The sequence below is a fragment of the Pholcus phalangioides genome, unplaced genomic scaffold (assembly GCF_987345545.1).
Source record: "Pholcus phalangioides strain wild (caught in Gottingen) unplaced genomic scaffold, Ppha-v1.0 ptg000009l_1, whole genome shotgun sequence".
Classification (NCBI taxonomy): Eukaryota; Metazoa; Arthropoda; class Arachnida; order Araneae; family Pholcidae; genus Pholcus; species Pholcus phalangioides.
Genome location: NW_028301602.1, coordinates 28,055,804 through 28,069,614, shown reverse-complemented (window position 1 = coordinate 28,069,614; position 13,811 = coordinate 28,055,804). Strand labels below are relative to the sequence as shown.

Here is a 13,811-nt window from a genome sequence, read left to right as displayed (position 1 = left end):
ATTTCCCATAACAATTCCTTTCCTTTTTGAGGTCCAGATGCACAATGTTTACATACATTTGTTATTTATTCATTTTTACTCGATTTTCATGAAATAAAATATAAAATACATTAAAAAATAATCTAAAAATTATTTTAATGTAGAATAATGAAGGAAAAATCATTAACCTGAAATTAGTTCTCTATCTTATCAGCATCATCAGCAAACGATTTCGCACACGTGCTTTTAATCGTAATCGTTCAAAGATTTATCTTTATTATCTTCATTTGGCGTGTACTTTGGTTTCAGTTTCGAGTCAGCCAATTTGTACTGTTGTTGTAGTTTTGGAGAAACTTCTAGTGAGTCTCTGGGTGAGTATGCAATATTTTACCGTGAATATTCGACGTTGAATACGCGAAAATACACATAATTTTAGTTGTTTTGAATACGTCTCGATTAAAAAACCATACAGGCAATCATAATCAGTTGTATACATTCGTGGTTTGAGGCTATGCAAGGTCTTGTATTAACAGTCCCGTAGGTGATGGTGTGTCAATGTACAGCAGTGATTCCCAACGTGGGCGTTAACGGCCCCCGGGGGGCGATGGAATGTTCCGGGGGGGGGCGGTAGAAGCTATGGATATAAAATAGGATCCTATGGGCTAGATTGCGTTGGGGGGGCGATGGGAGAAAAATTTCTGAGGAAGGGGGCGATGTGGGACAAAAAAGGTTGGGAAGCTATGATGTACAGTACAACAAAAGTTGAATATGTGTTTTCAACGGATTATTTGAGTGGTTAAAACTAGAACTTTCAACAATTGTATCACTAAAGATGCTTAAATGCTCATGGACGGAGATGCACCCCCCCCCCCCAGAGGCAGAGCCCACTGATCTAATGTATTTGCATATGTATGAACTGACATCATCATGCCTCCTTTCAGACTTTCATGTCTATCGCCACCTATGTAAATGCTATGCTATATGAATAATAGGTTCATAGATATATGGGGTGTTTGTAACTTAACCCTCAACTAATGTGGTGGGGTCATTTTGACCCCACACATTACTCAACATGCCACTCCCTTGAGAAAGAAATGCATCCTGTTATCGGTAGCTTTCAAGCAGGTTGTTTGTACGTTCTTGACAAATTTAAGAGATTCCATTTTTTTCATTTTTTGTCATTTCATTCATCAAAGTTTCTGAATGGTTAAAATGACCCCCACCTCACCATTTGCGTAAGACATGGGCATAGTGTCGAGATCGAAATGCCATCTCAAAAGAGCGCTAGTTTTCTTGATAACAATTTCAAATTAATGGTGAAACATTGGATATCCGAGGTGAGAGTAAGGATAGTATTGTTAGTGGATTGTACATAAGATCTGTGTGATCTACATGTCATAGTGTTGTTTACAAGTACTGTGTTACAGACTTAGAATAAGACTAGTTTTGGTGCTTGTGAAAATATAGTAAATAGTATTTTAATTTGTAAATTTTATTTTCTGAGTATATTTTATTCATATCTGTTCAGTTTTTAATCATGAAAATTGCATTTCAAAAATTTAATATATGATTTAATAATTTTTTTTAAAAGTCATGTGTTTCTCCATTTTTTTCGAATGTCTTAATGAAAGAAAATTTTTAGGGAAATAATTAAAGAAATTTGAAAAATTATTTAGTGAACTGATTGACAGACAAATGAAGACATGTAAAAAACCAATTGCTTTCATGAAGATTCTTTTTGTTGTTTTTTAAAATGCTTTAATACTTGCTATGGTCAAAATGACCCAACACCAGTTATGCACAGAATTTTCACAATACCAGTTAAGGGTTAACTTAACACTGCTCAGTCATTTGTAGCTAGATTAACTCCTTAACTGCGACGGGTGTATTTACAAATCTTTACTCCTTATGATAAAAAAGGGTGGCACTGGAAAGCGGATTGTGTATGATTGAATAACTATCATTGTAGGCAACCTCTCTACCTACCATCACTACTACTTAACCGTACATGCACCTCATGCACATTTCTCTTCGAAATTTCTAATGAATGGACACATGGCTACCTACCAGTATACATATACTTTCAGAAATTATAATAGTATTTTTTCCTGGGCCATGCTTGGGTCTACCCATGTGTTTTAGATGAAACAGGAAGGTGGATTCTGATTGAGTTACAAAGACCAGATAAATGATTAACCGAAACAAAATTGTAGTGAAATGGTATGATTTATTAATATCATTCCTTTTACCGGTGAGGCCACAGACTATGTTCAATGTGATATTGAAGGATCAATCAGACACACCCCGCTTCACATCTCAGAGAGGTATCCAAGTGTTCCAAAAGGATGGATGTATCTGGAAATTTTATCGCGTAATAAAAAAAAAAAGCAAACTCAACACACATGGTTGCATCCAGTATAAATCATAAATTAAGGTTGAATGGTCACTATCGATTGAATTCATGAGCACTGTGTCTTCACCATCACCATTTGGTCATAGTCATCGCCTCTTCTTCCTGTCCTCGCCATCTTCCTTAGTCTCTGGACATTGTCACTCCTGTATAGTGTGTGACTGAAGTGAATATATCATATGAGCATGCTAGTTAAATTATTCCTATATACAGGGTGCATAGCACCACAAACTACTACTAAACCAGACATGCACCTCGTCCATATTCCTCTGCAGAAATTCTAATGAATTGTTATATGTTGGAATGTGTGTATGTGCGTGTAGTGAACCTTCTGTGAAGTTTGTGTGTAATGCTTATGTGTAGTGCTGCCATCTTATCATTGTAGGCCTGCTCTCTGTGGCGAGACTTTTTAAAGGGTAGATCAGCTTGAATTTGCGCTTCATCCGACCACCACTGCAGTGACGGTGGGGTTCGAACCCGGATCCTTGTGATTTCCGCCATTATGAAACTACTGGTGAATCATTGATCCCAAAGGCATACTTCCAGTTAGAGAAAGTATCCAAATAATGTGTAGAACTTATGTACATAATTCATGTTGCAAGGGGCTGTATTGGTATTAAAATAAAATTAACTTATTATATGGACACCCTGTGCTCAACAACACAATTAGAAAGTTGTTGCCCTGTCTCTTCGGATGCCAACAAAAAAGATTCTATGGTTCTAAGTGCAATATTCACTGAGATAGTCAAATTCAAAATAGGAAAAAAGTGTGAAAAAAAACAGTATAAACGAGGGGAAAAGCATTTTCCATTAGTTTATGTTACTTTTTTCCCAGCTTTTGCTTGATTTTTGAATTTAAATATTTCAGTGAATACTGAGTGTTTACTGAGAAAGGTGGTCTTTTTTTTGGCAACAAAGAAGGCTGCAACTATTTTCTGATTGGGTTTTTAAGCAAGGTTGCCTGTATAAAAAGTTATTAAATATATATAATATAAACGCTCCATCAAGGAATCACCAACGGAAAATGAGGAGTCACAATCAATTGGAAAAGCTGTGCTGCCTTTTATCCCCGGAGTGATGGCAAGAATCAGCAAGGTCATGAAAAAACATCATATAAAGACCATTTTCAAACCAACCAGGAAAATATGTGAAATGCTGTGATCAGCAAAAGACCACCGTGACCCTCTATCAACACCGGGGATCTACCGAATACCGTGCACCTGTGGTCAGGTATATATTGGAACCACAAAAAGATCTGTATCCACGAGAATAAAAGAGCACGAACGATGCTGCAGGATGGGCCAAACAGAAAAGTCGGCGGTGGCAGAGCATGCGCTTTATGACAACCACAGTGTACAGTTCAGCAAAACACAGGTAATAGCTAATGTTGACCACTTCTTCCCATGAATCTACAGAGAGGCTATTGAAATATACAAGCACAAAAACAGCTATAATAGAAGAGAAGAAACTTTGAAATTGAGCAGATCCTGGACACCAGCTCTCAGAAGAACAAGAACCTTCCCCTTCAAGATCCAGCAACAGAATGACAACAGCCAATCAGATAACTCCACATCTCTCGGCCAATCAAGTTCTACCAGCATAACAACTGTTTTCAATACGCTGCCAGCCATAGAATCAACTGACCAATCGCAAAACAATAGTGTAGTTCAAGCCACTTATGTGCATAAATACAACCTGAGACTATGGAAAACTTGACTTTGATCCAGTTTATCTATTCTCCTGATGATGCCAACCACTAGTGTTGGGGAAACGTTGAGAACTAACTCAAACGGATGACTGTCTTCGAACCCGAAAAAACAATTTTTATCAAATGATGGCCACGAAAACCTTATCAACTATTTATATAATATAAAGTTGGTTATTAAAATTGTATTTTAATATATAATGCTCATTACCCCTTTATGATTCTCCCACATCTCTGCTCATGATTCTATCTTGATATAGGCTATGTGAACTTCAAAAATTTTCTCAAGTATCAATAAATTTTTATAGTAACCTGATACTATTAAAATTCATCATAACTGGAGCTTACTATTGTTCAAAAAATTTAAGTTCTAAGCAAAAAGTATCTTCAACATTGACTCAGCAGAGGAGCTTTGTAAATCACTAGTAATAATGTGCTTGTCTTGTAATAAATTATATTGTGATATCCGGTGTGAATACATGAACCAGAAGTTCAGCAAATCTCTTGAAGACAACATGTGCTGTCCTCAGTGCTGCTATGTACATAGCATGCATGATATACACGAGTCCTAGAGTACAGCAGAAAAAAAAAGTCATTGGATCTTTGATTAAAATCGTAATAAATTTTAATAAGATGGGTATAATTTAATAACATACTGGTGAAAAACGTAATTTACTACTGCAAGATTACAATTTTCTAAATTAGAGTTTTTATAAAAATCACGGTTTATTTCTCAGGGAGACTTACTCGGTGCTAAATTTGAAGATGAGTGAAAGTACAAAATATTGCTCAAATTGGTAAGTTAAATTCACATTCATGTTATACAGTTCAAGAACTGTTTTCTATATCTACCCATGTATAAGTCAACCCTTCCTCCCACTCACACACTTGAGGACTACCAAAACCAATACGCTTGACAAATCCCAAGTCGCCATGGTGACTCAGAAATTGGTATTGGTACAGCCCCCCCCCCCCGGCTTTTGAAAATACATTAAAAATGGTATATATATATACAAACATATATATATACATACATTGAGTGCATGTGTTTTCCCCCCCTCCCCCCCTTTCCCTGGAAAAAGTTGAAATGACAGTCCTATATTGTTGCCTGAAATTTTCTTTGCTGTGGTTACAAAATTGGAATCTGTGAGCATAGGGATGAGAGATGAGAATATTCTCCGGAGAATATTCTCGGAGAACGAGAATATTTTATATGTAACTATATTATAAATAACAGGAGAATATTCTGATCAAGAACTTATAAGAATATTCTCAAGTTATTTATAATTATTCTTTTATCCGAAAGATTATTCTTGAGAATTTTGCATCTCTATGTGAGCGACATAAAATATTTGGAATTTATATCAGCGTATCTATTAATACTGAAGGCAGTCACCATTTCCTCAAAAAATCAAAAGAAGTATTTTTTTTATCTGATTTTCTTGGGAAAAATGCTTGGCTCCTAAAACGGTGTATTAGCGCCTAGATTTTTTTTTTCAAGCCATGAGATGGCCAATGCTCTTTCTAATTCTTATTTTTCTGTGCTGAAGTATTTTCATTATGTGTGTCCACACATTCTTTCAGCCTAAAGAGAATATTGACTATAGCCACTCATAGAAGTCTGGCCCGTTTGCGTATCACCAAAGGGCAAATAATACAAGAAGTTAGACTGCTATTAATTTCCTGCCCTTCAGATTATATGATACAACAGGGCTTGATGAATTGAAAAACAATTTGGGCACTAGCCAATTCTTTCAGGAGCCAAAGAAATTTCTTTCTAGAGGTAAATGGTAAAAATGATTTTTTTTCTTTCTCCTGTTGCTACAAACATTGAAATAAAGTCAAAAAATTTTGTGTTACTCTCACAAACCAATTTAGTAATGCTACAACATGGTAAGTTTTATGCTCCAGTGTCAATTTTTTCCACTCACTATGTCTATCTAGCTCCTGGGCTTTGTCAACCCCTGTTAGGGGCCGTTCAATTATTATGTCATCATTGATGGGGGGGGGGGGTTCCGATTTGCTGACTTTTGATGACAAGGGGGGGGGGTTGGATAATGCTTACGTCATCAACCACCCTTTATGAAAATATGAGTTGGATTTAGGGGAGCAGAGCTGATGACGAAATTTTGCTGACAGGGGGGGGGGGTCAAAAATGGCTAAAAATTTGCTTACGTAATACTTGAACGATCCCTTAATAATTAATGGATTATGTGTTACCAAAAACAAATAAACCATATTTCTTTCAGTAAAAGGGACATTGCAGAGAATAACTTCGCCATGCACACAGCTCACTGTACTCGTTACCTACAGATATGTGCCCAATGCAATGAACGCGTTTCGAGGAAAGAAATGGATGATCACTTGGATGAATTTCATGCCGAAATTAGTTGTGAGAAATGTGGAGAAGACATGCAAGCATGGGAGCTTGAATCCCACAAGGTAATCACATTTTTTTTCAATATTTTGATCCTAAATTAATTATAATACTATAGTTTTAAAATAGGACAGTGATTGCCCCTTCCAAGATCTGAATACTATGAAAAACATTGGTGTGTATCATAAAATACAAGATGATCTAACAAACCTATGAAATAAATCACCCTGGACCTGTCCTTTTATTTTAAAAGTTATCCCACGCAGGCTACAGTGCTTTGAGATAGAGTAGTTATACAGACAGCTAGGGCTTTGGTTTGCCTAGGTCATTATTTTCTATGGGCACCTGGATCACAATTTTTCAAGAGTCCCTTTATTAAAAAAATGTACATATAATAACAAAGGTTTTTTAACAACTGGCGGCTTTGAAGATGGATTTTTTTGAAATAAAACCTTCGCATGGTAGCAGAAAGTGATACCATCCTTTCATATATAATAACCCCTGTGCAACCATGTGAAGGAGCAGGGAAGGATTGAGACAAAATTTTCACCTGTGCAAGACATCATTTTGGTGTGTCTCTGGCATATAAGCCACATGAGTAAAATTATCTGGGAGAAACTTGCAGATAAGCAGTTGATCATTATTTCGTTGAAAAAGGAATTCAATGGTCAAAATGTGTTGGGCTCACCACAGATGGAGGAGAATCTACGGAAGGTTGCTACTCAGGCCTTCGTGCACACATGGCAGGAGTCGCCCAAAATGAAATGGATTCTCTGCTATATTCACAGACAGAGCCCTGCATTGAAACTTATACCTCAAAATTTGTGAAACGTTCTTGATGAAGCAGTCAAAATTGTCAACTTTATTAAGGTGATTCCTACCAACTACAGCAGGTTGTTTAAATTGTGTGAGGACATGGACAGTCTTCACAATGCTTTACTTTTGCACACCAAAGTTAGGTGGTTGTAACGGGGTCAAATCCTAATGGGGCTGTTCAAACTTCGGCACGAGGTAGCCCTTTTTTTTGGAAGTGTTCGAAGCACTTCACGATTTCTTGTCACAAGCCGAGCTAAATTTAACAGTCAGTCACTTGGAAGAATTAAAATGATTGTTTGAAAAATATTTTTCGGACAGACATATTTTTCCTTTCTGCTGAGCAACTGAGAATTGAGATTTGGTAATCAATCTAAGTGAGGTCCTCAGTCAGCGTGATATTTTTTATCCTCTGAAGATGACACTTATAGCAGGTCGAAATGCATAAGGAGTTGTGTATTTTCCTTTTTTGTTGGTGATTTTTCGGAGACAATTTTATTGTTTTCAAAAGATTTTTGAGCGCTACTGTATATAGAAAAGTCATTGCAGTGATGCTGCATAAGCAATCTATTGTTAAAACTAGTAATGAGAATAGATAAATTTTCTAGAAAAAGCAGGTAAAAAAAAACCACTTTCATTTCCGTAATGCATTGTTTACGTTTCTTGGAAACTGTATGACCTCACTTTTGTACATACATGATTTATATAATTTAAGTCCTGCTTGTTCTGAGCAGTCTACAGCCATAACTATTCATGAGAAAATTATGAAATTTTAGGAATGTTAATAAATTAGTGAAGAAATGAAAAAAAATTTCGAGCCCTTTAAAACCCAAAAATATCTAGCTTTTTGTGCAGAATCACTATGTTTGCCGGACGGCAATTAAGGGAGGTTAGAGGGTCTAATTATCCGGATACCAAGTCTAAGGGAAGGGCTCTTCTTTTCATTGAAATTAAGAAAAGGCTGGTATCTAAATAGATTGTGCCCCCCAGGTGATCTAAGTAAATTTTCGCTTCTAGTTGTGTTCATGCATGTTAACCTATCATCTGGCCAATTAATTTATCATTTTTTCTCTTTGGAAGTTTGAAGGTAATGAAATATATTTGTTATTAAATTTTTCATACTATGAATATATTGAAATGAAGCATGCACACCATGTTCTTTTCTGGTTTTAAAAATCATTGACAAAAACTAATTTAATAATTAGTTATTTAAATTTTGCTGAAAATCATCACAACTATTCCATGATAGCCAGATCACTGGTTAATAAGAGTTATGTCCCTTGGGGCCCAATATGACTATTGTATTCATATGTTATTCTTTCTATGTGGTTTTTGTTCCATCTTTTATATGTATTTTGTGTTTTTTTTGCAAAAACAGAGTTTCACCACCAAAGCATGTTCTTGTAAACTCAACATCATACTCTTTAGTGAAGAAATGAGAATAGAAATTCTCAGTTCTGCTTGAGATGCTTTTTCTCACATTTTTTCAGACATAGGCAGGAGTAAGTAGGGGAGAGGGCATAGTGGCAGGGTCGCAATTCGATGCTTCGTCAGTCGGGACAAGCACACATTTTGGTGTCTCCTTGTAATGTTGAAGGAGAGGTTAAAGTGTGAAAATAGTTATCTTCTCTGGTCTACCACCCGAGGCACCAGACCCGCCTGCCTCCACCCTAGTAGCAGCCCTGCATGGGGGGGGGGGGCTTGTGGTTTTCCCTAAGCTAACCAAAAATTAATTTTTTCAAGAAATATTTTTGTAAAAAAATTAGAAGTCTGTGTTTTTTAGAAATGCCCAGCCACTTTGAGAAGGGATTACCCTGATAATTTAAATGTTCTTATTAAATGAAGATATTACTACACAATTTTCCACTACACATTCTACAGGATGAGTACTTAAATTATGTTAAGCCAATTAGTTTCAATGAGGTTCCACTGTATTAGAAGTCTAGAAAAAAATGGTTTAAGGTATTCAAAAATGTAATTTCCTCTGTGAATCTCTTAATTTGGATTTAAAAATAATAAGAGATTCAGGAATTTTCCTTCTTGTCCAATTTTATACAGTAAAACATGTGTTTAATGGAACCTGTATTAAGTGGAAACGTCTTTAATGGGAAAAAACTCTTGGCTCTGTGCGATTTCAGTGCCAAAACACACATTAAAAAAACTGAGATTAAACGGAACCTGTCTATCGAGGAAATTGGATAGGAAAATTGCACCCTCTTAATGGGAAATTTCTCACGAACGCTTCGAGTGTTTCCCAACCAATAGACAAAAGGATCATACAAAATTTTAAAGTACTTTACCGAAATTTTTTAATTTCTCTGCTTGCCAATGCGAGATATACATCATTCATCCTTTAGATTAGCAAAAAACGTTTCTGTATTTGATGCTGTGAGTTTTAATAAGCCATATGCAGTTGCTTTCTCAAACTGTAACAAAAGTTTTTGGAAACAGCTTTTCTACAGGAAAAATCGGTGCAAGGGTTTGATTTCTAAAATTCAAAATTTACAAAATAGTACACAAGCTGCTTTCTATCATCGCAGTGCTGAGCAGGGTCGAAATTAAAAGGAGGCGAACAGGGGCAACTGCCTTGGTGGTAAAATTTAGGGTGGGGGGGGGGGGAGGCAGCAATTTTCAAATCGGAACAAAAACACTGCTATAAAATCATAAATTTTACAGTGGTAGGGGCAGCAAAGTCATGTTTGCTGTCCCTCACAAAAATACTAGTTACGGCTCTGATGCTGAGGATTACATAAACGTAGACGATAATATACAAACTGGACTCAGCACAACTATTGACATCGTCATTGAAAATTTTATTGCCATTTCAGAAGAACAACAGTATAGGATGAAGTTTTATAGAGATGCTATCAAAACCTAAACATTTAGTAATTATAGAATAAATAACGTGTACTATTTAATATATTTTAAAAAAATTATTTACTTTATTTTTTATCTAATTTATTTTTATTTTATTTAAATTGCATATGAGATCGTTACAAAATTTTATACATTATGCCAATTGAACCTTTATATTGCGGAAACCTATGTTCGGCGGAAAAAATCTTTCCATATGTACTACGTGTATGTTGTATTTATTTATGTATTATTGTTGAACAGCTTTTTCTCATGAGAGATTGAATCATTGATTGAAAAGTTTTAAAAATGTTTTTCCAATTGCAGAAAAAGTGTGTTAAAAGGCTAGAAGCTTGTCAATATTGTGAGTTGTCCATTGCAATGGATGATCTAAATGATCACGAATCACATTGTGGTGCTCGTACTGAAGAATGTTCCAAGTGTAAGAAGTATGTGATGATTAGAGATTTAGAAAACCACAAGTACACGTGTATTAATGATTCCAGGCAGAAGGTGAGTTCCTCACAAATATCTGTAGGTTATTTTAATTTTTTTAATAGCAGGTCTATATTAATAATGCGCATGTTGTGTCAAACAGAACATAATCATCATGAAATCAGTTCTGTTTTTCAAAGAAATAAGATTTTGAATCTTTAGAATCTAATTGATTTATATTTCATTATTTTTTATTTTCAGTCAAATGCATGTTCATTTTGAGTAATTTTATTTAAACAATAATCAATACAGCTGATTTGTATGATGCGCTGCAAAAATTCTGTTTATAAGTCTGGGATTACACTATAAAAGTTAGTTAAAAGATATTTTATAAAATTAAATAAAGAAAAAAAGCAACCAATAAGTATATTGGGTTACATTCAAGTGAATTTAACCAATAGGCTTATTGGTTGTTTTTTTCAAGTTTTGTAAAAGTTCTTTTATCAAACTTTATAGTGTAGTCTTGCCTCAGAGCAGGGCTAGAATTAGAGGGAGGTGAACAGGGCAACTGCCAGGGTGGTAAGTTTTAGGAGGGGGAAGCAGCAATTTTAGGGCGGGAACAAAAACACCTTATTAAAATCATCAAATTTGATGGTGGTAGGGGTGACAAAATCATGTCCCCCGACCCTCCCTCCACAAAAGTTTTTGTTATGGCTCTGGTACTGAAGATTACATGAACATAGACAATAAATATGTACAAACTAAACTCCACACAGCAAATATTGATCCCATTGAAAATGTTAGAGAAAGTGTCAAAAAATAATGTAAATGTCGTTTATTTAAAAATGGAACAATGTAGGGTTAAGTTTTATACAGATGCTATCAAAACCTAAGCATTTAGTAATTATAGAGTAAATAATGTACACTATTTTATCTATTTTAAAATTTACTTTATTTTCAATTAATTTATTTTTATTTTATTTCCATTGCATACGAGATCGATACGTAATTTTACGCATGATGTCAATTTATTTGTATTATATATTTATGTCATTTATTGAGCGGAAACTTGTGTTCAGCAGAAAAAAATCTTGGTCCTTTGTTATTTAAGTTAGGTTTTACTATATTATATTAACTATATCCTTTATGATAAACTTAATTTTTTAATATGTACTACGTGTATGTTGTCTTTATTTATGGTTGTTGAAAAGCTTTCTCATGAGAGATTGAATCATTGATTGAAAAGTTTTGAAAATTTTTTTCCAATTTCAGAAAAAATGTGTCAATAGGCTAGAAGCTTGTCAATATTGTGGGTTGTCCATTGCAATGGATGATCTAAATGATCACGAATCACATTGTGGTGCTCGTACTGAAGAATGTTCCAAGTGTAAGAAGTATGTGATGATTAGAGATTTAGAAAACCACAAGTACACGTGTATTAATGATTCCAGGCAGAAGGTGAGTTCCTCACAAATATCTGTAGGTTATTTTAATTTTTTTAATAGCAGGTCTATATTAATAATGCGCATGTTGTGTCAAACAGAACATAATCATCATGAAATCAGTTCTGTTTTTCAAAGAAATAAGATTTTGAATCTTTAGAATCTAATTGATTTATATTTCATTATTTTTTATTTTCAGTCAAATGCATGTTCATTTTGAGTAATTTTATTTAAACAATAATCAATACAGCTGATTTGTATGATGCGCTGCAAAAATTCTGTTTATAAGTCTGGGATTACACTATAAAAGTTAGTTAAAAGATATTTTATAAAATTAAATAAAGAAAAAAAGCAACCAATAAGTATATTGGGTTACATTCAAGTGAATTTAACCAATAGGCTTATTGGTTGTTTTTTTCAAGTTTTGTAAAAGTTCTTTTATCAAACTTTATAGTGTAGTCTTGCCTCAGAGCAGGGCTAGAATTAGAGGGAGGTGAACAGGGCAACTGCCAGGGTGGTAAGTTTTAGGAGGGGGAAGCAGCAATTTTAGGGCGGGAACAAAAACACCTTATTAAAATCATCAAATTTGATGGTGGTAGGGGTGACAAAATCATGTCCCCCGACCCTCCCTCCACAAAAGTTTTTGTTATGGCTCTGGTACTGAAGATTACATGAACATAGACAATAAATATGTACAAACTAAACTCCACACAGCAAATATTGATCCCATTGAAAATGTTAGAGAAAGTGTCAAAAAATAATGTAAATGTCGTTTATTTAAAAATGGAACAATGTAGGGTTAAGTTTTATACAGATGCTATCAAAACCTAAGCATTTAGTAATTATAGAGTAAATAATGTACACTATTTTATCTATTTTAAAATTTACTTTATTTTCAATTAATTTATTTTTATTTTATTTCCATTGCATACGAGATCGATACGTAATTTTACGCATGATGTCAATTTATTTGTATTATATATTTATGTCATTTATTGAGCGGAAACTTGTGTTCAGCAGAAAAAAATCTTGGTCCTTTGTTATTTAAGTTAGGTTTTACTATATTATATTAACTATATCTTTTATGATAAACTTAATTTTTTAATATGTACTACGTGTATGTTGTCTTTATTTATGGTTGTTGAAAAGCTTTCTCATGAGAGATTGAATCATTGATTGAAAAGTTTTAAAAATGTTTTTCCAATTGCAGAAAAAGTGTGTTAAAAGGCTAGAAGCTTGTCAATATTGTGAGTTGTCCATTGCAATGGATGATCTAAATGATCACGAATCACATTGTGGTGCTCGTACTGAAGAATGTTCCAAGTGTAAGAAGTATGTGATGATTAGAGATTTAGAAAACCACAAGTACACGTGTATTAATGATTCCAGGCAGAAGGTGAGTTCCTCACAAATATCTGTAGGTTATTTTAATTTTTTTAATAGCAGGTCTATATTAATAATGCGCATGTTGTGTCAAACAGAACATAATCATCATGAAATCAGTTCTGTTTTTCAAAGAAATAAGATTTTGAATCTTTAGAATCTAATTGATTTATATTTCATTATTTTTTATTTTCAGTCAAATGCATGTTCATTTTGAGTAATTTTATTTAAACAATAATCAATACAGCTGATTTGTATGATGCGCTGCAAAAATTCTGTTTATAAGTCTGGGATTACACTATAAAAGTTAGTTAAAAGATATTTTATAAAATTAAATAAAGAAAAAAAGCAACCAATAAGTATATTGGGTTACATTCAAGTGAATTTAACCAATAGGCTTATTGGTTGTTTTTT

The 13,811-nt window shown here is 34.2% G+C and overlaps 1 protein-coding gene across 2 annotated transcripts in view; it reads left to right on the top strand.

Annotated features, from left to right (window-relative positions):
* Positions 1-268: 268 nt before the first annotated feature.
* LOC149082635 (uncharacterized) overlaps positions 269-13,811 on the top strand; it is a 74,597-nt gene continuing 61,054 nt past the window's right edge. For both annotated transcript variants that reach the window (XM_089235902.1, XM_089235901.1), the window contains exons 1-6: positions 269-350; positions 4,832-4,891; positions 6,344-6,536; positions 10,465-10,650; positions 11,845-12,030; positions 13,225-13,410. In XM_089235902.1, the coding sequence (XP_089092028.1) occupies positions 4,860-4,891; positions 6,344-6,536; positions 10,465-10,650; positions 11,845-12,030; positions 13,225-13,410 (783 nt within the window). In that variant the 5' untranslated portion in view covers positions 269-350; positions 4,832-4,859. The remainder of the gene's footprint in view (positions 351-4,831; positions 4,892-6,343; positions 6,537-10,464; positions 10,651-11,844; positions 12,031-13,224; positions 13,411-13,811) is intronic.